Source organism: Lucilia cuprina, chromosome 2 (genome assembly GCF_022045245.1).
Source record: "Lucilia cuprina isolate Lc7/37 chromosome 2, ASM2204524v1, whole genome shotgun sequence".
Classification (NCBI taxonomy): Eukaryota; Metazoa; Arthropoda; class Insecta; order Diptera; family Calliphoridae; genus Lucilia; species Lucilia cuprina.
This window is the reverse complement of record NC_060950.1, coordinates 8,006,359-8,030,551: the sequence shown is the minus strand read 5'-3', so window position 1 is coordinate 8,030,551 and position 24,193 is coordinate 8,006,359. Positions and strand designations below refer to the sequence as shown.

At 29.6% G+C, this 24,193-nt stretch overlaps 4 protein-coding genes across 5 annotated transcripts; 2 read left to right on the top strand and 2 right to left on the bottom strand.

Moving 5' to 3' along the window:
- Positions 1–1,503: 1,503 nt before the first annotated feature.
- On the top strand, positions 1,504–10,023 carry LOC111685331. The gene is made up of 11 exons (XM_023447587.2): positions 1,504–2,085; positions 5,877–6,025; positions 6,089–6,283; positions 6,350–6,441; positions 6,620–6,754; positions 7,730–7,887; positions 7,965–8,209; positions 8,273–8,416; positions 8,486–8,742; positions 8,806–9,064; positions 9,141–10,023. The coding sequence occupies exons 1-11, from the start codon at positions 2,069–2,071 to the stop codon at positions 9,488–9,490; spliced, it is 2,001 nt and encodes a 666-aa protein (XP_023303355.2). The 5' UTR covers positions 1,504–2,068; the 3' UTR covers positions 9,491–10,023.
- Positions 10,024–10,488: 465 nt separating this feature from the next.
- On the top strand, positions 10,489–18,625 carry LOC111685338. Of its 2 annotated transcripts, XM_046956630.1 has the most exons (4): positions 10,489–10,687; positions 10,748–11,173; positions 11,228–11,881; positions 18,366–18,625. In XM_046956630.1, exons 1-3 carry the CDS (start codon positions 10,502–10,504, stop codon positions 11,876–11,878), a joined length of 1,263 nt encoding a protein of 420 aa, XP_046812586.1. In that variant the 5' UTR covers positions 10,489–10,501; the 3' UTR covers positions 11,879–11,881; positions 18,366–18,625. The 2 variants fall into 2 exon arrangements, with proteins under 2 accessions (XP_046812586.1, XP_023303362.2); XM_023447594.2 differs by lacking the exon at positions 18,366–18,625 and having other exon boundaries at positions 11,228–11,925.
- LOC111685329 lies at positions 16,312–21,765 on the bottom strand. Its single transcript, XM_046947089.1, has 7 exons — positions 21,102–21,765; positions 20,858–21,011; positions 18,821–19,713; positions 17,927–18,154; positions 17,717–17,861; positions 17,073–17,347; positions 16,312–17,007 (listed from the first exon to the last, which is right to left on the bottom strand). Exons 1-7 carry the CDS (start codon positions 21,294–21,296, stop codon positions 16,357–16,359), a joined length of 2,541 nt encoding a protein of 846 aa, XP_046803045.1. The 5' UTR covers positions 21,297–21,765; the 3' UTR covers positions 16,312–16,356.
- Positions 21,766–22,781: 1,016 nt separating this feature from the next.
- LOC124418487 (sodium channel protein Nach-like) lies at positions 22,782–24,008 on the bottom strand (the record flags this gene model as incomplete). The annotated part of the gene is made up of 4 exons (XM_046945039.1): positions 22,782–23,260; positions 23,323–23,426; positions 23,482–23,850; positions 23,929–24,008. Coding segments are annotated over 4 exons (702 nt in total), but the record flags the coding sequence as incomplete, so codon positions are not given.
- Positions 24,009–24,193: the final 185 nt, after the last annotated feature.

Here is a 24,193-nt window from a genome sequence, read left to right as displayed (position 1 = left end):
TCTATAGTCTGGACTATAGAACAGTCTATAGTCTGGACTATAGAACAGTCTATAGTCTGGACTATAGAACAGTCTATACCTCTGGACTATAGAACAGTCTATACCTCTGGACTATAGAACAGTCTATAGTCTAGACTGTGAAACAATCTATAGTCTGGACTATAGAACAATATATAGTCTGGACTATAGAACAATCTATAGTCTGGACTATAGAACAATCTATAGTCTGGACTATAGAACAATCTATAGTCTGGACTATAGAACAATCTATAGTCTGGACTATAGAACATTCTATAGTCTGGTCTGTGCAACATTCTATATTCTGGACTGCACAACATTTTATAGTCTGTAAAACATTGTATAGTCTGGATTATAAAACAGTTAACAGTAAATAATTAAGATGCTTTTGAAATAATTATCTTACGGCGCTTTAATTCTTATTAAAAATTTATATGAAACCAGTTAAAATTGCTTTATTTTCAGTTAAAACGAGATTCTTTTATTTAAAATTTTAAATAATTAAATATTTTTTGAAAAAAAAAATCTTTAATTACTTAAACAATAAAAGTCAGCTTCTACTTAATTTTTAAAAAACAAAAACGGATTCATTAAATACTTCAAATCAAAAAGTTTATTTAACTTAAAACATCATACACTTTACAATTGCATTTGTAAAGGTTCTTATGTTTTGAAATTTGTTTTTTGTAAATATACGTAAAATAGTATTTGAAAAAAGTTAAAGCCATTAGGATTAAGTATCATTCAAGTAAAACAAGTGTCAAGATTTACAATGTAAATAAACGACATAAACAAACATACAAAAACAACATTCGTATATAAAAGGAAACCAAAGTTGTTGCCATTTTTTTTTTGCTTCTCTGCACTTTCTTAGCCATATTATGCAGGCATGAAAAGAAATATATTTTTGTATTTTGAAAATGGAAGTATTGGGTATGATGACACTTTATCAGATGGTATGTAACATTTTTATATATAGTTCAAAGATTTACAATTTCTTTCAATACTGGTATCCTAGGTTAATAAAATGATTATGTGAGGTCCTTTAAAGTTCCACGTAAAATTTTGAATTATGCCAATTAACGTGATGTATCTTGAGTCAGATTAGTCTAAGTGTAATGACGTTTAAAGACAATAATCTGATTCTTTAAATTTGGGTCTATAGCATCCACCCACTATTCGACCTTGCCCTATGTACAAAATTAATAACTATTTTACTTCTCTATTTACTTAGACATAAACATGTAAACAAGACGGAAAATCTTATGGGGAAAAAATTGGCGCTATTTCTTGAAATTTACTCTTTAGATAACCAAAACAAATAAACAGACAGAAATTGACTTACAAAAAAGCTACTAAGCAGGCGCTAAATTAACACATGTTAAACCATAAAGCTTTCAAAATAAAGCTTTAAAGCTTTTTTTACTTGAATAAAATAATACCTATGATTAACTGCAATACAAAAGGAAAACATTAGTTTTTTATTAATTTTGAAAGCGTAAGGATTAATTTTGATCATCGAAGCAGTTGAACGCGTGTAATAACAATTATTTACAACAACAAATAGAGCGTGTTTGGTGCCCGTAAAACCTTTCGCAAGAAAGGGGTCAATAAAAAAACAACAACTGAAAAAAAATAAATATATTTAATGGCCTTTAGTTAAATGTCATGAATTACCAATAATTTGCAATTCACTATAAACGGATACTTGTAATAAAACGAAAAAAAAACAACAACATTAAATCAAACATTTTTACTGTATTAAAGCAAATCAAATGTCCTCTTAAGAAAAATTACTTTCTTCCTTAATAATGTAAAAGTGTGTTTGAAATCAAATAATTATCATTTGGAAGAAAAAAAATATAAATATAATAAAAAATATTTATAGGCGATTCTATAGATTGTCCAACCAAAGTACATGTATGCGTTCCGTACACAGCAGTTCGAGTGGCGACACAAAAAAATCCATATTTGGATAATAGCCAATAAATTTTTAAACCACTAATAAGAAGGAATTTCTTTGGTTATTTTTTTTTACAGTGCTGCATGAATGATGGCTACCACAAGGTTAGTATGTCTTTCACATTTATACCATAATAAATAATATCTTATTAATGGATCTAATATATCTATAAGGGCCTATAAGAAACAACTTAAGTTGTACTCGTAATTTATATACAATTACAATTTTTCTGTTAATTTTGCTTATTTTTATCAATATACACATAATTTTAATAACCATGTTGTTATTTATTTCCAATCAATAAATTGAGTTGTTGTAAGTATGTATGTCATATGTACATATTTGATATGAAGACCTTTTTTCTATTTAACAATTACTACAACATGCATACTTACTTAGATTGTGGTCTAATCTATTATTACAAATCACTTTTTTTTAATGAACACACCCCTCGCCCGCCACTGGGTTCATCTATCGTGTAGCCTTTTGTTAACATATTTTGTGTGCTTGTATTGTGAGTGGCATTACTTGCGTGTTCTGTGGGGTCTCTATGTTCTTTTATATTGTCTGTTTATGGGATCTAAAAATATATCGCAAAATTTTTTTGTTTATGCAGTTTTTACGTTTTTTATATACATATACAAAAATTAGTGCAAATTTCTTACACCCTATTGAGAGCATATGAAATTGATGCATGAACATAGCATATAGATCAGAGATTTTAAGCAAGATTAAAAACTAGACAAAAGTTCAGGGGATATTGAGTATATCCCCTGAACTTTTGTCTAGCCTATAATCAGTTTCTAGCCTATAATCAGTAATATTTCCTGGACTAGTCTATAGTCTAGTCTATAGTCTAGTCTATAGTCTAGTCTATAGTCTAGTCTATAGTCTAGTCTATAGTCTAGTCTATAGTCTAGTCTATAGTCTAGTCTATAGTCTAGTCTATAGTCTAGTCTATAGTCTAGTCTACAGTCTAGTCTATAGTTTAGTCTATAGTCTAGTCTATAGTCTAGTCTATAGTCTAGTCTATAGTCTAGTCTATAGTCTAGTCTATAGTCTAATCTATGGTCTAGTCTATAGTCTAGTCTAGTCTATAGTCTAATCTATGGTCTAGTCTATAGTCTAGTCTATAGTCTAGTCTATAGTCTAGTCTATAGTAGAACAAAAAAAAACCTGTTAAAATAGAATTATATAACAGGTTACATATTCAGCAACTTTATCTTCTATTTAACCCTTTTAGAAGGTCAAATCATTACTTGTACAATTTTTATGAATAGAAAAACTTTATTTCATTAAAAGATTAAAATAATACAATACAGATAAGTTCACTCATTTGTTGTCCTTGAAAACTGACAAAAATCACTAAAGAGGACATGTACACTCAAGCAAAACGCAAAGAGTAGAAATTATAATCAAGGCATTTGTTAGTAAATAAAAACAGAGGACTTCCTTCTAATCACATAAATGTGTTATTTAAATCAGGCTAATAAAACAAAATTAGTAGCTTACACACCGGTGAAACACAAACACACACACATAAACAAAACTTAAGGAGAAAACACATTTATTAAAATAACAACAAACAGCAAACAAGAAAACCAAAAGTTATACAAATTTACAAACTTATGTGTAAATATGTTTCTATGTATGTATGTGTGTATATTAAAGCGTAGACTACAAAGCAAACACAAAGTGTAAATTACAAACTTAATGAAAACAAATGGCGCCAAATCAAACATTAAAACTAACAAAACCAACTTTATCTTTCCGCCCTATTCTACATTCTATTCTATATGCGTATTTACATACAAACCAACCATTACACTGTCATTGAATGTTTCTTCTATAGCAATGTTTATATTTTACTTAACAAAAATAATTATTTAACAAGTATGAAAGGAAGAAAAGAGAAATTTTACACAAAAGCATAAAGAATTACTCTAACACGTTGTTCCTTTCGATCTCTTTTTTCTTTTGAATAACATCGTCAAACAAACTGAAATTAAATAGGAAAATGTAATAGAAAATTTTGCAAACATTCGGTAATGAAAGAGGAACAAAACAAAAAAGAAACTGAGAAAAGAAATTTTTTATTTCCACGTATACATGTATGCAGATGCAGGCGTATGATCAACATTTATTTTTTGTTTACCTTCATACGGATGAGTGATTTGTTAACTTTAAAAGAATGAACAAATAATAACGCATTTGTTTTAATGTTTAAGTATAGTAGATTATGTTTGTATTTAAGTGAATATCTTAAAAGGACGTTTTTTTTAAACAAATGGCTGGAAGGTTAATATTGGTTAAATAAGTATTAAACTTCCAAAAATAATCCCAAAAAATCAATCATATAATTCCACAGAAAATTGGCATTATGAAAGAAAAAGAAAACACAAATAAATTGTCTTTTTGAATAATTTTATATAATATTCATATTGTCGATCCTACATAATACGTAAGAGATTTAAATCTTATTAAAAATACTTACACCAATACTACCACTAAAAATTTATTTACTCTTCTTTCTAAATCTTGATACAAACAGGCCTCAGCATGAGTTGTCATATCAAAAAAAATATATATATAATAGAATATTTCCATTACTTAGTAAATTGAAGGTGGGTGTAATGTGGCAAGTATATGTTTTACTATTTGCCCATTTCAGCACTCAAGGATAAAACCATGAACTTGATTTTTGACAATTATATCCCTGGCAAAAGTTTACTGACGACAAAACTATGAACATACGTAATATAAAAGTTGCTGACTGTTAGGGGTAAAGTTACAAAATAAACAAAGTTATTAGTCATTTTTGGTGGTTCCCTTGTTGTCAGGAAATTATATAAATATTTTAAATCTAAATTGAAATGTTGGCAGTAAAGCTCACACAGAGATAATGTATTAAGTTAGTGTTTTTGGCATGAGTTAAAAAAAAAGTTTAATATAATACTGAAGGGAAAATTAAGATCTATATATCAATAGCTTCTCTAAATTGGGCTGTGTTCTTATGAGGTGATTTGTTTAACTCTAGGAGTAGCTCACCATTATAAGTCTTTCTAATGTTTTCAATATTTTTATCGAGAACATTGAGTTTGGGGTCACGCTTCACCTGACGGAGTATATCCAACTTCTTTTTTCCTTTTGTCCTCGTTTACTTTTCGACTCTGGGTTTTAGCACCTCCTTTCACAGCCGGTGACTCCGACACTTGTGAGTTCAATAGTCTTCTTTGGCAATTAACATCTTGGTTGTTTGCTGATGTCACAGGAGCTTGTGGTTTTAAACAAGCTTCCTTCTTTGATTCCTTACTCTTCGTTGTTTTTGGTAAGCTACTTGCTCTACTAGGACCACCTGATCCATTTAACAATTGTAGGAAGAGAGCTTGCACTTCATGAACTAAAATATGTATTTCCTTATGAATATTTTTACATGGCCTTAAAAATATTACCAATTCTTTTATTTTCTCGAAAGCCATCTGAGACCATCTGTCTTTTTACGACATAATCATTCCAACTCAAGGCCGCTATCTCCATTTCGATGTGTAGTCACGTTAGGATCTCATGGTTACCTATGCGTGCAGTGAGGCCATGCATATATCTATCTATCTATCTATCTATCTATCTATCTATCTATCTATCTATCTATCTGTCTGTCTGTCTGTCTGTCTGTCTGTCTGTCTGTCTGTCTGTCTGTCTGTCTGTCTGTCTATCTATCTATTTATCTATCTATCTATCTATCTATCTATCTATCTATCTATCTATCTATCTATCTATCTATCTATCTATCTATATATCTATCTATCTATCTATCTATCTATCTATCTATCTATCTAACTATCTATTTTTCTAATTCTTGCACAATTTTCTTACAAAAGTTCTCTTCTATTTGCAGCTTCCTTTTGGAGACTCTTTCCAATGGCAGTGGTGCACGCTTGACTTTGGGTTCTGCCGTCCTTGTCTATCTGATCGCCTACAATGAGACAACAGCACCATGTGTGGTCTTAGCCACTATAATGGCAACATTATTTGGTATCTTGGCAGGTATACATTCTCAACAACTAAAACAAACTTTCTTTTTCATCACAATTTAAATTTCCTCTCCAGCTCGTTGTAAAACAAGTTTAAAAACTCTACAAATTCCCTATATACGAGCCAGTAACAAATTTGATTTTGGTTGCCTTTTCTTAGCCACCTGGATGGATATGTTGGCTATATTGTGTGCTTGTGGCGCACTGGCTCGTACACTTAGCATGTGTTTGGATGCCATGACTGGCGGTCTGGCTCGTATTATGATTTTAGGTAAGTGTAGAGAAAAAACACTTGTGCTTTGTTGTTTTAAGTTAAATTTTTAATGTCTACTTTTAGGCCGCAATTCACCAGCCAACGAACCATGGCCAGATGTTTTGGGTGTTGGTGTGGTGTTTTTAGTAACGGGCATGTTTATGTTGGGCCTAGAGGTATGTGGGATATATATATTTTTTTTTGTAGAATAAGAAAAACCAATATTTAAATACTTTTTTTCAGAAGTTATGTTATGCTGAATAAATATTTAAATGTTAAAAGTTTTCTTGGCATTTTATTATACTTTTTTTAATATTTCTTTTTCTTTACATTTTGTAATTTTTCTATTTAAAGCACTCAAAGGCTTTTAGCTTTATAATGGCTTTGGCCATGTTTGGTTTAAATGCCATTCTAAGTGCAGTCGGCTGGTGGAATGGTGATGCTGTTGCCTGGCATGAAACTATTTTGCAGCCAAATGGCTTTAAAAGTGTAAGTGTTGTTTTAACAACTCTGAAGTTGATATTGTGATTTACAGCATTATTCATTAATTTTAATATATTTTATAATTTTATATTGATTTTTATTTTCATCATACTTATTATGTTTTCTGTGTTTTTCTTTTCATTTGTGACTAAGTGACTTTTTTAATAATTTATTTTATTGTCTAAACATTATGAACATGTTTTTTTAGCTATTTCAAACATATGTTTTATTAAAAATATTTATTTATTGTAGATTTCGTGTTTGATATTTTCGTGTTCATTGTAATTTGTAACGCACATGACATGTTTTTGTTTTACAGGAGTAACAGAATTTCAATTGTTGAAACTTTAACTAAAGAAATTTAATAATTTTTTACTACAAAAATATTCATTGGTTGGTGATTTTCGCTTATAAATATATCAATCAAGTTGCTCTGGTAGCATATCACCCTAGTACCCCTAAACACTTAAGCTATAAGTCCCCTTTTTGATACAGAAACTAAAATTTTTCCTTTAAGTTCCGACTAAAAAATGTTAATGAGAAACTTCAATCCTTATTTCGGCTGCTTATAATAGAAGGGTTCCTTTTGTAACTTTAATTCTTGAATTTTACACTTTTTGGGTGTTCTAAACGATCATTGCCTGATCACTTCTGAATTGCACAAATCGATCTGCATTAAATCTTAAATCTAGCACAAAAGGTTTTCGAGATATCGTGTCACAAGTTTCGATATCATTACGCCAAGTTTGGAACCAACGGATTTCATCTATTGACGATTCAGCTTTTTTAACGAAAATGTACAACACAAATATCTCGAATCCTGATTCTGATACAGCGAAATCTCTGGGTTTTGACATTTTACAAAATTATACACTGTGTATAAGATACAAAGACTTTAGATCCATAAATATATGAAATCTGTGATCACTTTCACCCTTTTCATTAATATAACAAAACAATTTCTATTTATCTTATTTACAGTTTTTAACCGCCACAGCTTTACTAACGTTTTCATTTCCGGCTGACTATCCTACACAAAGAACCGGATGGCAAAGATTTACGGGATTTTTTCTTATACTTCTGGTCACAATATCACTACTATTAGCTTCCGGTTGTTTAACCACAATTTTACATTACAAGTAGGAAAAGAAAATAACAACTTAAATATTGAAAAAAAAACTGTATGGACTTATCCTATTTTCCCGATTTTTTTTAGAACTGTTGAAGAATATGTTGCAGTGCCTCTTTTTCATATATTAGAAGAAAATAATTTCCATAAGTTGGTGCCAGCTGCGGCCTGTATGTTAATGCTAACAGTGACCGGAGGTTTTCTGGAACTATTTCCGGAATTGTATCGTATTATAGTAAGATTTGCCACTTCCGAGTGGAGAATTTTAACCAAACAAATTGCCTATGAAAGTTCGGATAGTGGTAATCCGGTACTGGCAGTGTTTATAGCAGGTGGGTTCTTAGAAATATATAACATTTTATAATTCACAATTACATATATATCTTTAACAACAGGTAGTTTATGTGCCATGTTGTCATTTGCCTGTCCCCTGCAAAATCTCAGTCATACCTTGGCGGCAAGTCATTTGTGTGCGGTCTTCTTTCGAGCGTTCTATTTGCTTTATTCGCCCTTTAGACCGAAATTTATATTACAATCAAGTAAGTTTCGTTTGTTACGAAAAAATTACAACATAAAATTAACTTAAGAATTTAAAATATTTATTTTAGACACCGATTCTACTTTATCCTATAGTCGTCTCTCAACCGAACCCATTAGCCATAGTTCCTCAGCTTCTCGCTTAAAACGCAGTCTATGGAATTTAAGTGTTGGCAAACAGGTGCCCAGTAAAAAGCCCAAAAATAAACCGAAAAACAAACAAGAAGTCGAAAAGGAATGGTTACTTTTAGGTGAACCCACTTCGCCCTGTCCCCAAAGGGAACCTAAAGATGTAGAGTCCACGATTTTGTCAGATGGAGAACCACCGGTAGAGTACTTTTTAAACAAATTTAATTGAAATATTAAATTAATAATTCAATCTTTTCACTAGCCTTCTGATTTTGAGTATCCCGATAAATTTGATAATTCCGATTCGGATACTTCGACCGATATCGATGCAATTGTCGATGAGTATAGACAAAAGGTAAAAGTAACCACTGCTGGTCCGTTGGATCGTACAGCTCGTGTGCCTACCGTATCCTCGTGGAGAGTTAGCATATTCGCTATAGTTGTGGTATTTTTAGGTATTGCTTTAAGTTTAGCAGGAATTTATATGCATTGGCCGCCGGCAGCTTTAACGGGGTCTATAGGTAAAAAACTTTCATCAGTTGTATGATCTACTAAACGATCTTAACAATTAAATGATTTGAACTTTTTCTCTCTTAGGTGTCTTTATTATTAGTCTCATGATGCCTTTAATACCCAAATACACCGGCAGCGTTGTAAATGTCAGTCCTGTTATTTGCTGTTCGAGCATATTTATCGGTGGTATTCTTTTCGCTTCATGTGCTCAGAACTCTTGGCCCGCTATAGTATTTTGGATATTGGCCGGTCTAATCATGCTCATACGTTGTGATAATCTATGTTGTGCATGTCTCAATCAAACTTCCACCATCAATGAACAACTAATACCCAGTGTTTCGGCCAAGACAACAACCACAACAACAACCATACGTATGCCTAGACCACCTAAAGGTATTGTTACCATACCCACACGAGTCAATGCACCCAGATGACAATCCGAGTCCTCGGAGGGTGAAGATTTGTTCAATGAGGACTTTAATATACGTGATTTCGAAGAAGATGATGACGAAAATAATGACTGTTGGACGGAGTAGTAAAGTGAAAATGGAAAGAAAAGTATTAAATATTGAACCCATAAAAGGTGTTATGCAAGTGATTTTTAAAATGCTTTAAAGTTTTGCCTCAGCATACAACAAACATACTAAAAACCAAAAAAAAAACTAAGTAATTAATTGCCAGAATCGAAGAAAAAACCAACCAAACTTTTTTGACTATATTTAAAACTTAATTAGACGAAATTTTTATGATCAATTTTATCTCAATTATATTGCAAATAATTAAATTTAAAACTATTTCGATTTAAGATTTAATAAACAAAAAATACAATTTAACGATTTTGTACAGGCTTACCATTTTTTAGATAATAAGACATTTATTAAAGTTATATACTTACATATATATAAAGTGAAAGGAGAGAGGAGTATTGTTAATGAAAAATAAACGAAAAATTCTTAAAAATAAAAAATTAATAACATAAAAATAGTTTTAATTATTGAAAAACTACTCAGTAGTTCTGCTTCATATCACAAGTCTGAACTAGAACTGAACTAGAATTGAACTAGAACTAAACTAGAACTGAACTAGAACTGAACTAGAACTGAACTAGAACTGAACTAGAACTGAACTAGAACTGAACTAGAACTGAACTAGAACTGAGCTAGAACTGAACTAGAACTGAACTAGAACTGAACTAGAACTAAAAAATATGCACTTTGAAAAACTTGTGTCAGATGATATTTATTTGCCCTTCACTGCCATATCTTTTAAATTATTCACCTCTCTCTCTCTCTCTTAATGTATGCATTAATATGAGTTCTCTCAGATTCACAAAAAAGTGATAACAACAAAATCTCATATCTATTATGATTAAATTTAAATAGAAATATCTTATTTAAACTTTTAACGACAATCAGTCACATTTAAAATTCAACCTGAAGCGCAATATGTCATCCAAAAGCGGACCGCAGCTTTTAACGGAGGAAGAGTGTTTAGAAATTATAAAATATGATTTAAAACACAACGATACCAGAAATATAAAACTACAAACATATAAGATTAAAAAGTGTTCAGCAGATTTGGTGGGGTTTATGGGGGAGTATTATAAATTGGAAGTGGAAGCTATAAATAAGGTAAAAAGATATCTAAAAAAATTATTTTAATTAAAAAAATATATAAAATTTTCCATTTAGATTTCCCTGGAAACTATAGAACGTAGTTATTTTCTTAAATCTCTGCCTTTGGATAACGAACTCTATCGGGATGAATGTGAACGTAAAGGTTTCTTTACCAAAGAATCGGAAATTTATCGCAGTATTCTACCCCATATACAGAAGTATACCCCGAGGCCTTTATATCCCCAGGCCTATTTGACACGCAAAGATTTATTAGTTTTGGAGGATTTTTCGAGACCCGAAAAACGTCTCAAACAAATGCAATCGCACGAAATTTATACTCTCAAACATTATCAATTATATTTACAACATTTGGCGGAACTACATAGCGCCAGTTTGGCTTGGGAGTTTAAGGATAAAATCAATATTGGTCAGCAATTTGAAAAAACCTTATATGAACTACAGCTGATCAACACGAACGAATGGTATATAACCGGCATAAAGGTAAGTTTTTGGAATAAAATTAATCTACAAAACTCACTTAAATTTCCTTTATAGGCCATTTTATTTCTAGCTCAACAGCATCCAAAATATCAGTATGAGCAAGCTTTGGAATTCATTAATCATAAACTTTATAATATTCTTCTAAATATGGAAGATTTTACCAAACCTTCACATACACTACGAAATGTTTTGTGTCATCGTGATTCTTGGGATCGTAACATCTTCTGGGAGTTAGATGCCCACAATCAACCTATTGCTTGTCGCATGGTAGACTTTCAGCTAACACGCTACAGTCCACCCGCTATAGATGTATTATACTTCCTTTATAATAATTTTGAAAGTCCACAACAACGATCGAAATTACTAAAAGATCTTTTAAGTTACTATCACCAAACTTTAAGGGAAGCTTTCAAACGCATGGCTTTACCGGAAGATTTAATAACTGAAGCAGAATTTAATCAAGATTGTCAACGTGCTTTATTACCGGTCTTAACTTTAAGAGCAATTTGTGAACCTTTAATGAAGTTACCAAATGGGTTTTCACAAACGATGCGTGAGACAGAACCGGAAACATTTGATTGTTATATGAATTCGGATCGAACGGAAATGTTTAGCCGCGTATCTGCTATAGATTCAACTTATATGGATAAAGTTTTATTGCCTGTACAGGAACTGTTGGAATATTTTGATTTGCAGCCAAAATAAAGAGTAATAAAATACGGCTATGCCGTATCTTAAATACCCTTCAAAAATACGATAGTCTTTTTCTATTAACATGTCGAATTTTCATAAAAACAAAAATCGCTTATAACTCCGTTAAAACACGTTTAAATTGAAAAATAAGCTTATTTTGTGATCACTCATATAATCCCTCAAAAATCGATATTTTGGTCAAAATTCATATAAAAACTAAAATCGCTTATAACTCAGTTAAAACACGTTGAAATTGAAAAATAAGCTTATTTTGTGATCACTCATATAATCCTTCAAAAATCGATATTTTGGTCAAAATTCATATAGAAACTAAAATCGCTTATAACTCCGTTAAAACACTCAAATAATCCTCCAAAAATCGATATTGTGGTCAAAATTTATATAGAAACTAAAATCGCTTATAACTCCCTTAAAACACGTTTAAATTGAAAAATAAGCTTATTTTGTGATCACTCATAAAATCCCTCAAAAATCGAAATTTCGGCCAAAATTTATGTAAAAACTAAATAGCATATAACTCGGTTAAAACACGTTTAAATTGAAAAATAGGCTTATTTTGTGATCACTTATATAACCTTAAAAAATCTATATTTTGGTCAAAATTCATATACAAACTAAAATCGCTTATAACTATGTTAAAACACTCAAATAATCCTCCAAAAATCGATATATATATATAATCCCTCAAAAATCGATATTTTGGTCAAAATTCATATAAAAACTAAAATCGCTTATAACTCCGTTAAAACACGTTTAAATTGAAAAATAAGCTTATTTTGTAATCTCTCAAATAATCCTTCAAAAATCGGTATTTTGGTCAAAATTCATATAGAAACTAAAATCGCTTATAACTCCGTTAAAACACGTTTAAATTGAAAAATAAGCTCATTTTGTGATCACTTATAAAATCCTTCAAAAATCGATATTTTGGTCGAAATTCTTATAGAAACTAAAATCGCTTATAACTCCGTTAAAACACGTTTAAATTGAAAAATAAGCTTATTTTGTGATCACTCATAAAATCCCTCAAAAATCGATATTTTGGTCAAAATTCATATAGAAACTTACATCCCTTATAACTCCGTTAAAACACGTTTAAATTGAAAAATTAACTTATTTTGTGATTACACATAAAATCCCTCAAAAATCGATATTTTGGTCAAAATTCATTTAAAACCAAAATCGCTTATAACTTCGTTAAAACACGTTTAAACTGAAAAATAAGCTTATTTTCTGATCACTCATATAATCCTTCAAAAATCGATATTTTGGTCAAAATTCATATAGAAATTAAATCGCATATAACTTCGTTAAAACACGTTTAAATTGAAAATTAAGCTTATTTTATGATCACTCATAAAATCCCTCAAAAATCGATATTTTTGTCAAAATTCATATAACAACTAAAATCATTTTGTGATCACTCATAAAATCCCTCAAAAATCGATATTTTTGTCAAAATTCATATAACAACTAAAATCGCTTATAACTCCGTTAAAACACGTTTAAATTGAAAAATAAGCTTATTTTGTGATCACTCATAAAATCCCTCAAAAATCGATAATTTGGTCAAAATTCATATAGAAACTAAAATCGCTTATAACTTCGTTAAAACACGTTTAAATTGAAAAATAAGCTTATTTGGTGATCACTTATGTTTTACTACAAAAATCGATATTTTGTTCAAAATTCATATGGAAACGAAAATCGCTTATAACTCCGTTATTGAAAAATAAGCTTATTTTGTGATCACTCATATAATCCTACAAAAATCGATATTTTGGTCAAAATTCATATGGAAACTAAAATCGCTTATAACTCCGTTAAAACACGTTTAAATTGAAAAATAAGCTCATTTTGTGATCACTCATAAAATCTCTCAAAAATCGATATTTTGGTCAAAATTTATACAAAAACTAAAATCGCTTATAACTTCGTTAAAATACGTTTAAATTGAAAAATAAGCTTATTATGTGATCACTCATATAATCCCTCAAAAATCGATATTTTGGTCAAAATTCATATAGAAACATATAATCCTTCAAAAATATATTTTGGTCAAACACGTTTAAATATAAGCTTATTTTGTGATAATTCATATAATCCTTCAAAAATCGATATTTCGGTCGAGATTCTTATAGAAACTAAAATCGCTTATAACTTCGTTAAAACACGTTTAAATTGAAAAATAAGCTTATTTTGTGATCACTCATATAATCCCTCAAAAATCGATATTTTGGTCAAAATTTATACAAAAACTAAAATCGCTTATAACTCCGTTAAAACACATTTAAATTGAAAAATAAGCTTATTTTGTGATCACTGATAAAATCCATCAAAAATCGTTATTTCGGTCAAAATTCATTTAAAAACCAAAATCGCTTATAACTTCGTTAAAAATAAGCTTATTTGTGATCACTCATAAAATCCCTCAAATCCCTTTAGTCAAAATCCATATAGAAACTAAAATCGCTTATAACTTCGTTAAAACACGTTTAAATTGAAAAATAAGCCTATTTTGTGATCACTCATAAAATCCCTTAAAAATCGATATTTTTGTCAAAATTCATATAGAAACTAAAATCGCTTATAACTCCGTTAAAACACGTTTAAATTGAAAAATAAGCTTATTTGGTGATCACTCATAAAATCCCTCAAAAATCGATAATTTGGTCAAATTTCATATAGAAACTAAAATCGCTTATAACTCCGTTAAAACACGTTTAAATTGAAAAATAAGCTTATTTGGTGATCACTCATAAAATCCCTCAAAAATCGATAATTTGGTCAAAATTTATACAAAAACTAAAATCGCTTATAACTTCGTTAAAATACGTTTAAATTGAAAAATAAGCTTATTATGTGATCACTCATATAATCCCTCAAAAATCGATATTTTGGTCAAAATTCACTTATAAAATCGATATTTTGGTCAAAATTCATATACAAACTAAAATCGCTTATAACGCCGTTAAAACACGTTTAAATTGAAAAATAAGCATATTTTGTGATCACTCATATAATCCTTAAAAAATCGATATTTCGGTCAAAATTCTTATAGAAACTTAAAACGCTTATAACTCCGTTAAAACACTTTAAATTGAAAAATAAGCTTATTTTGTGATCACTCATATAATCCTTTAAAAATCGATATTTTGGTTAAAATTGATATAGAAACTAAAATCGCATATAACTCCGTAAAAACACGTTTAAACTGAAAAATAAGTTTATCTTGTGATCACCCATGTAATCTTTCAAAAATCGATATTTTGGTTGAATTCATATAAAAACTAAAATTGCTTATAACTCCGTTAAAACACGTTTAAATTGAAAAATAAGTATATTTTGTGATCACTCATACAATCCTTCAAAAATCGATATTTTGGTCAAAATTCATATAGAAACTAAAATCGCTTATAACTCCTTTAAAACACGTTTAAATATTATTTTGGTCAAAATTCATACAAAAACTAAAATCGCTTATAACTCCGTTAAAACACGTTTAAATTGAAAAATTAGCTTATTTTGTGATCACTCATATAATCCTTCAAAAATCGATATTTCGGTCAAAATTGTTATAGAAACTTAAAACGCTTATAACTCCGTTAAAACACGTTTAAATTGAAAAATAAGCTTATTTTGTGATCTCTCATAAAATCCTTTAAAAATCGATATTTTTGGTCAAAATTCATACAAAATCGAAAATCGCGTATAACGCCGTTAAAACACGTTTAAATTGAAAAATAAGCTTATATTGTGATCACTCATAGAATCCCTCAAAAATCGATATTTTGGTAAAATTTTTATAAAACCTAAAATCGCATATAACTTCATTAAAACACGTTTAAATTGAAAAATAAGCTATTTTGTGATCACTCATAAAATCCCTCAAAAATCGATATTTTTGTCAAAATTCATATAGAAACTAAAATCGCTTATAAGTTCATTAAAACACGTTTAAATTGAAAAATAAGCTATTTTGTGATCACTCATAAAATCCCTCAAAAATCGATATTTTAGTCAAAATCCATATAAAACCTGAAATTGCTTATAACTCCGTTAAAACACGTTTAAATTGAAAAATAGGCTTATTTTGTGATCACTCATAAAATCCTTCAAAAATCTATATTTTGGTCAAAGTTCATATACACTAAAATCGTTGATAACTCCGTCAAAACACGTTTAAATTGGAAAATAAGCTTATTTTGTGATCACTCATAAAATCCCTCAAAAATCGATATTTTGGTCAAAATTCATACAAAAACTAAAATCGCTTATAACTCCGTTATAAATTGAAAAATAAGCTTATTTTGTGATCGCTCATATAAACCTTCAAAAATCGATATTTTGATAAAAATTCATATAGAAACTAAAATCGCTTATAACTCCGTTAAAACACGTTTAAATTGAAAAATAAGCTTATTTTCTGATAGTTTATTAATTAGTTTTATAACATTATTTTAATCACCTTAAACATAATTACTTTTCAATATTAATTCCATCATATCTTCCACACATTCCAGCATATAACTACCAAATTCATTGTCACTTTTCATTAGTTCCAAAACCTCCTGTGTACGATCGACATTAGTATAACGATGAAAATCCTCTGGTCGATTCAGTTTCATATTCTTTAAATAATCTCCAGGAACTCTTAAAATCGTAGCACACATACAATTGTAAAGGGCTCCAAATAAAGCCAATTCCTTAAGAGATTTTAAGAAATCCTGGTATGTTATGAAGTCTGCAGACTTTAAACCCATATTTGATAACTCCCGAGAAAATTCCTCATAATAAAATCGAAAACAATCTTTTTCAATCAGCTTTCTATCGCTCGGTTTCATATTTATATATAAAGTCATTAGAATATCTATAGCAGCCGGTGAATAGCGACACAATTGAAAGTCAACAAATACGGCGCCCTTCTTATAAGGATCGCTTTTTGAAAAGAAAACATTACCACCCCAGACATCACGGTGACAGAAGACATTACAATATTTCGTGGAAGGATTAACCATATCGTATACTGTGTTAAGTATCGAAGGCAATTCGTTTTTTATAAAAAGTTGTAAAGGTTCAGCTTGATATAGGGGATGTTTGAGGGTAACCGCCAAAACAGCCTGGTCAATATTATACAATAATTACAAATATTACTCCTTTACATTGAAAAATGGAAAAAAAATACCTTAAGACCTGCAGTATACCAGACCACTTTCGGGGAAACTGTTACCTCGTATAGCACATCCTTTAGTAGTTCATCAATTTTAACTTGTTTGTGTTGCTCAAATCCCAAACTACAGGCATGCATGGAGGCTAATCCTCGTAGTATAGTTTCTATTGATGATTTATTTAAAAAGTTCGTCACTTCCTTTAAGGGTTCATAACCCAAGTCTACAATATTTTGCATGACAAATAGATCGGGTTTCACCAAATAACATTCGGCGCACCAGATGTTGGGAGCTAAGGCAAAAAGATTCAGAAGCGTTTCGATAACTTTTTATGTGTATTCGTAAAAATGTTTTCGTTAACTAACTATATTAGATAGATAGATAGATAGATAGATAGATAGATAGATAGATAGATAGATAGATAGATAGATAGATAGATAGATAGATAGATAGATAGATAGATAGATAGATAGATAGATAGATAGATAGATAGATAGATAGATAGATAGATAGATAGATAGATAGATAGATAGATAGATAGATAGATAGATAGATAGATAGATAGATAGATAGATAGATAGATAGATAGATAGATAGATAGATAGATAGATAGATACATAGATATTTACTTATTTGTATCTCAACTTTTCACAAAACTTACAAAATTTCCTCAATTCATTTAGAAGTCTCATATAAAGCGTTGACTCTTTTTTTAAAATACCCGATCTTTCGATAAAATCCGACATATCGGGATTTTGATAAGGCATTGTTTTAACAAATAGACGTCTTTCTGTTACATTATTTTCCTGAGAGTACAACGCAAACATATTAATTTAAACCAAATTTAAGCAAAATACACTTTTGTACTTACATTTTCTAATTGATACTTTATATACAAATGAAAATATTCACCCAAATAGCCAACAGTACCCAGCTCTGGTACGATATCATATGCAACCAATGACCCCTTAAGATTTTCCTCTTTTAAAATTTTCTCCAATATCAATTGACATTCTGCTGTAGTAACTAAATCATGGCGATGATGTCTTTCTAAAAGTTCTTTATTATTGTTGGTTTCACTCATTTTAATTTTTTGTTTTTTTATTTTATGTTAAATTGTTTTTATTGTATCTTCTTAAGGCACTTGAGATAATCACGTGTAGATTAAAATTTTGCTCAGTTCAACAAAGATCTTTTAGCTTTCACTGTTTGTATACAACTAATTGTTAAAGTTTCATTTCATTGCAAATATTAAATAAATTGTTATTTTAAAATTTACAATATTATTATATTTTTTTATTTTATTTCAGGCTTTTCGTTGTGGTGGTGATAAGATAAGTAAGAGTGATTATAAATGTATAAAGAGACATATGGGGAACATTTTAGATTGAAGTGATCTAATCATTTTTAATTAATTAATGTGAACAATACTAAATGCTAGAGTTTACGAGAACTATAAATTAAGAGAAGAGATAAGAGAAACTTATCACACACTATGCGAAAGTTCTCTTTAAAAACATGTGCTTTTTAACAAAAGCATTTTAATCTGATCGATTATTATAACGGTACGCTTTGAAATAAGAGGGCAGATACATTTATAAATAAAAGTATTAAAAAATAAAACAAAATAAAAATATAAATTTGTTAAATGAATAATTTACTTCATTGGCGATCATATTTGATCGAAGCGATCACTTGTAATTCTTCTAAAGGCAGCTTTTTTATTACAAAAAAACTATTTAAGTCTTAATTACATTTAATAAACATTTGATTTTATAGAAATATCCACAACTGCCTCTATAATGTCTTCTATACACTCCTCCATTAACATTTTGAATTCTTCGTTTTCTTCCATATATTCCAATAGCTTGACCGATCGTTCTTCATTTTTGTAATAATCTGTTACAATTTCTTTGGGTACTTTTAAAATAGAGGACGCCAAAGCTCTGTAGACTAAACCAAATAACTGGAATTCTTCAATTGATTCCAAAAATTCAGCTTCTGAGAAAACCACTTCATCTAGGGATTTATCGTTGGGTAAATGATTAGCTACATGTTGCACCAATTGTTCGTAGTAATATTTCAAATAATTCGCTTGTTTTTCCAACCGTTCCTGTTTTGTTAAATTCATAAATAATGTAAAGATAACATCAATGGCTGGCGGACTATAACGACATGTTTGAAAATCCACAAACACAGCCGATTTTTCAGGAATATGTTGGTGCAAAAAAATATTACCACGATGACACAAAACGTTACGATATTTGGGTGAAGGGTTCACCATAAAGTAAATATTTTTCAAGTGAAGAGGCAATTCGTTAGCAATAAATGTTTGTGATACTTCTGCTTGGTATTTTGAATGATGTTTAGCTACTTCAATAACGGCCTTAAGACCAGTTGTAAACCAGGGTATATCGGGATGTACGGTGATTTCTTTAAGGCTTTCGTAATAGATTTCTTCAATACTTTCCATATTATTTAATTCGTAGAGAAGACTGGAAGCATGCATTGCCGCTAGGCCGTTTAGGATTGGAAACATTTCACTTTCATTTAGATTTTCTTTTGAAGCTAACGATTGAAATCCTAAACTTTCGAGATCTTCTAAAACCAAAAGATTTTTATAGCACAAATATACCTTGGGACACCAGGATTCGGTAGCTGTAAGAAGGCAAACATATAAAGTAAAATTTCTTTAAAAAAATGCGATGTACGTAAAGAATTCTTTATGTTTCTTTAGGAATAGAAAACATTAAATCAGTAAATTCTCTATAGGAATAGAAAGCTACGCGAGGAGTTCTTTATGTTTCTTTAGGAATAGAAAGCTTTTGATCAATAACTTCTATATAGAAATAGAAAGCTACCGATCATTTCCATAGTGATAAAAAGAGACCGATCGATAAGATTTCTAAAGAAATAGAAAACTTTCGACATATCATCTTACTATAGGAATAGAGAGCTATAGATCTTAAACTTTTCCATAGGAATAGGAAGCTATCTATTGATAACTATTCCTTAGGAAAAGAAGCTATCGATCAATAACGATTCTATAGGAAAAGAAAGCTTTCGATCAATAACTTTTCTTTAGGAATAAAAAGATTTTGATCAATAAGTTTTCTTTAGGAGAAGATATTAGCGATCGACGACATAGCTGTAGGAATATAAAGCTATGGACCGATAACTTTTCTATAGGAATAGAATCCTATTGATCGATAACATATTGGAAGGTAAAGAATGTCAACGATCGATAACAAATCTGTTATTAATCGATAATTTTTTACAGAAATAGAATCCTATAGATCGATAACATAATTATCAGTGTAAAATACCAACGATCAATGATATTTCTATAGGTAAGCTACAGATCGATATTATTTCTTTAGAAATTGAAGAGAATGATTTTTATAGGATTTATAGTGTAGTCAGTTACATGTCTATGGGCATGAAACAATATCGATCAATAACATTTCTAAATGAATAGAACGTTGAAGACATAAAATTTTTATGGAAATATATGTATTTTTCAATAGAAATAATAGTTATCGGTAGACAACTTTTCTGTAGAAATACATAGTTATCGATCGTTATCTTTTCCATAAAAACACAAAGTTACTAATCGATAACTTTTCTATGTAACAAAAATATTTCAGTAGAAATTAATCGATCGATAGAAATAAAAAGTTATTGATCGTTTAGATTTCTTTACAAATACAAGAAGAAAATAAGTAAATCGATAAAACTTTCCATACAAAAAAACTATGTTATCGATCAATATTTATTAAAATAAATGATTCTTAAAACTTACAATATTTTTGCAATTTCGGCAATAACGATGCATACAAAGCACTTTCTTTACGAAATATTGTAACTTTTTCATGTTCTTCATCGACAGGTGGTAGATTTTTAATAAAAAATCTCAAAAATATGGCATCATTCTCAACGACATCTTGATCAATTAACTGTAAATATAATTTTAATTTAAAGCCTATAAATATGCTTTAATTTTCAACTAATTGACTTTAATAAATACATATATAATGCTTACCCACCTCATTATCATTGTCTTGTCTAAAACACTCAATTGTTAAATGAAAATATTCACCCAAAAATCCTTTAGCTTCTGTAGCCGAAATAATGTTTAACGCTTTAATTTGTAATTGTTGGCCGGTTTCTTGATTAAATTTATCAACAATTGCTTTACATTCGTCTAAGTTTAATAAAGATGCCAGATTTTCTGCAGACATGTTTGTTTATTTATTTGATTTTTTTTCTTTTTTAATTTTAGAACTTTTTTATTTTTTTTTGGCTTAAATCCAAAATGGCACTATATATATGTATATATATATTTTTCGTTTATACTCATATACTCTTAACAAAAGATAGTTTTGCTCGCGATCTACTCTTTTCGAAACTTTGGAATTCACTGATCGCCCGTTTTAGTTTAGAAATTTTTTACACTTTTAGTTTTTCTATTTAAAGGTTCTAAATATGTTTGCTATTTAATCTAATCATTTGTACAAGTGTTCCCACTTGCCACTTTTTTTTTAGCTCACCAAAATGTCTAATTTAATTAACTGCTTATTTTCGTACGTTTTGTTTCCCCCATTTAGCCGATTATGTATTAAGACAAATTTTATTATTTCAATAGCGTATAGAATTTGTTTAACGAATTGCATTATCAATTATGATAAATAAAAATAAATTTTAGTGTTTGTGAATAATTAGGAGAGGGCGTATTTGTATAGTAAAGTGTCAAGTGCGAAAATATCTTCAGAAACAGTGTGAGAATTCCTTAAGCCAACAGTTTAAATTATTTTTATAACCTTGTTTATTATAAATATTTGCACTAATTTTTAAGTAAATAATAGTACATGCTTTAAGTTACATGAACTGATATCATATTATTCTTAGTTTTTTGTCATCGAAATTTTCAGTTTAAAATTTTGATAATTGTTTTGCTCGCAATCTACTTATTTATGACGTTTAAGTATCAACGGCCACAAATTCAAGTCGTTTAAGTTTTATCTCATATTTCTTGAAATATTACTCATAAATTTATAATAATTTATTTATTATAGGTGACATGATTATTTTGTTTATTTATAATTAAGCAATAAGAATAAAAGTACAAGTAAAGAGAATTTTTTGACAAACATTTTGGATCTTATTAATAAACAATTGTCACTGATTTATTGAACAAAATAAAAAATGTGTTTATATTTTTTATAATTATTTTAAATACACATATTTTACAGTTTAGTCTATAGTCTAGTAAATATATATAGTATAGCTTTTATAGTCCAGCTTCTATAGCCTAGTCTATAGTCGAATATATAGTCTAATCTATAGTCCATAGTCTAGTCCATAGTCAAGTCTATAGTCTAGTCTATAGTCTAGTCTATAGTCTAGTCTATAGTCTAGTCTATAGTCTAGTCTATAGTCTAGTCTATAGTCTAGTCTATAGTCTAGTCTATAGTCTAGTCTATAGTCTAGTCTATAGTCTAGTCTATAGTCTAGTCTATAGTCTAGTCTATAGTCTAGTCTATAGTCTAGTCTATAGTCTAGTCTATAGTCTAGTCTATGGTCTAGTCTATAGTCTAGTCTATACAATTGATCATTACAAAATTTCTGTAATGCCTTTCATTACAGTTTTGCAGTGAACACTTCTCCTTTGCTGGTTAATTATTGATGTTGATTGAACTTAATATGTAGTTTATCTTATGTCAGTAAGTATGAAAATTAGAATCTATTTTATTTGTTTAATATTTATGTACAAAATTACGACAACAAAAAAGAAATTAATTATTATTCAGATAACATAAAAGCTAAAATTGCAGTAATATCAAAAATATAAAAAAATATTAATTAGATAAATTTAGCTTAGTAAATGTGAATGCAATTATCGCTATCTATGTGCAACGATAATTGCAATTACAGAATTTTATCCACACAGAAAGCAAACAAAACATCTTTTTATCTAGATCATTTTAAGTTAACGACACATAGAAACAAAGTCAAGATCATAGAGATAAATTTACAACAAACACACACCGACACAATTAGGAAGCAGTTTGTTGTAATTGTTGACGTACTAAACGTTTCTCGTACAACATGCTACCATAGGGACGTATGGTGATGTAGTAGAAAATTTCCACAAAACTTAAGAGACTAGCACCCACAAATAAGCCCGTAGTGCCACCAATAGATACTTGAAATAGATAATTATAACTAAGTTTTTGCCACTTCAAAACAAATCAAAAAAAAACCTACCCACTAAATCCAATTTGCCTCTAACCACATTGCGTTTATAACGTTCGGTAGGTAATTCCACTAAAGCAATTTCTACTTTTGATACAGGATTTTGATTGTAGATGCTAAAATATTCATTATATTACTACTCTTTTTTATGACTTTACAACACATTCTTACTTCTCTTTACTATCCACCACTGTGGTAATATCCACCTCAGTACAAGAAGGCAAACAATCACATACCAAACCTTTACGACCCTTAGACCATTTTGCTATAATAACCGATAAATCTTCATAGTTACGATTGAGGCACTCCAAGCCATCCATATTGCATTTTTGCCAACTGGGTGTGTTCGGTGACAGATGACTGGAACAATTACACAATTCCATTTGTTTATCTTTGCGACATTGAACCGTACAGGCACTATAGCTATAATAGCGATGTACATCTAAATTATTTTCATCGTTAAAACGGCAATTGCGCTGCGCTACACTGGTCTCACGAATTTGTTCATCATTTTGAATGTCTCTTTTAGAAATGTGACGTCTTTGATGCGAATAGTCAGGGAAAAGTTCTTATTAGTAGGGGAATAAGATTGCCACAGCTATATGAAGATTAACTTACACAAAAGAGATGTATGGACCCACTACTAAATAATCAGTTTTGGGCGTGACTAAAGTAGGAACTTCCTCTTCCCCCAAAATGAAAACCTTGAAAGTGGAAAAGATAGATTAAAGTTATATCGCTAGAACCGAACTAGAACTGAACTAGAACTGAACTAGAACTGAACTAGAACTGAACTAGAACTGAACTAGAACTGAACTAGAACTGAACTAGAACTGAACTAGAACTGAACTAGAAATGAACTAGAACTGAACTAGAACTGAAC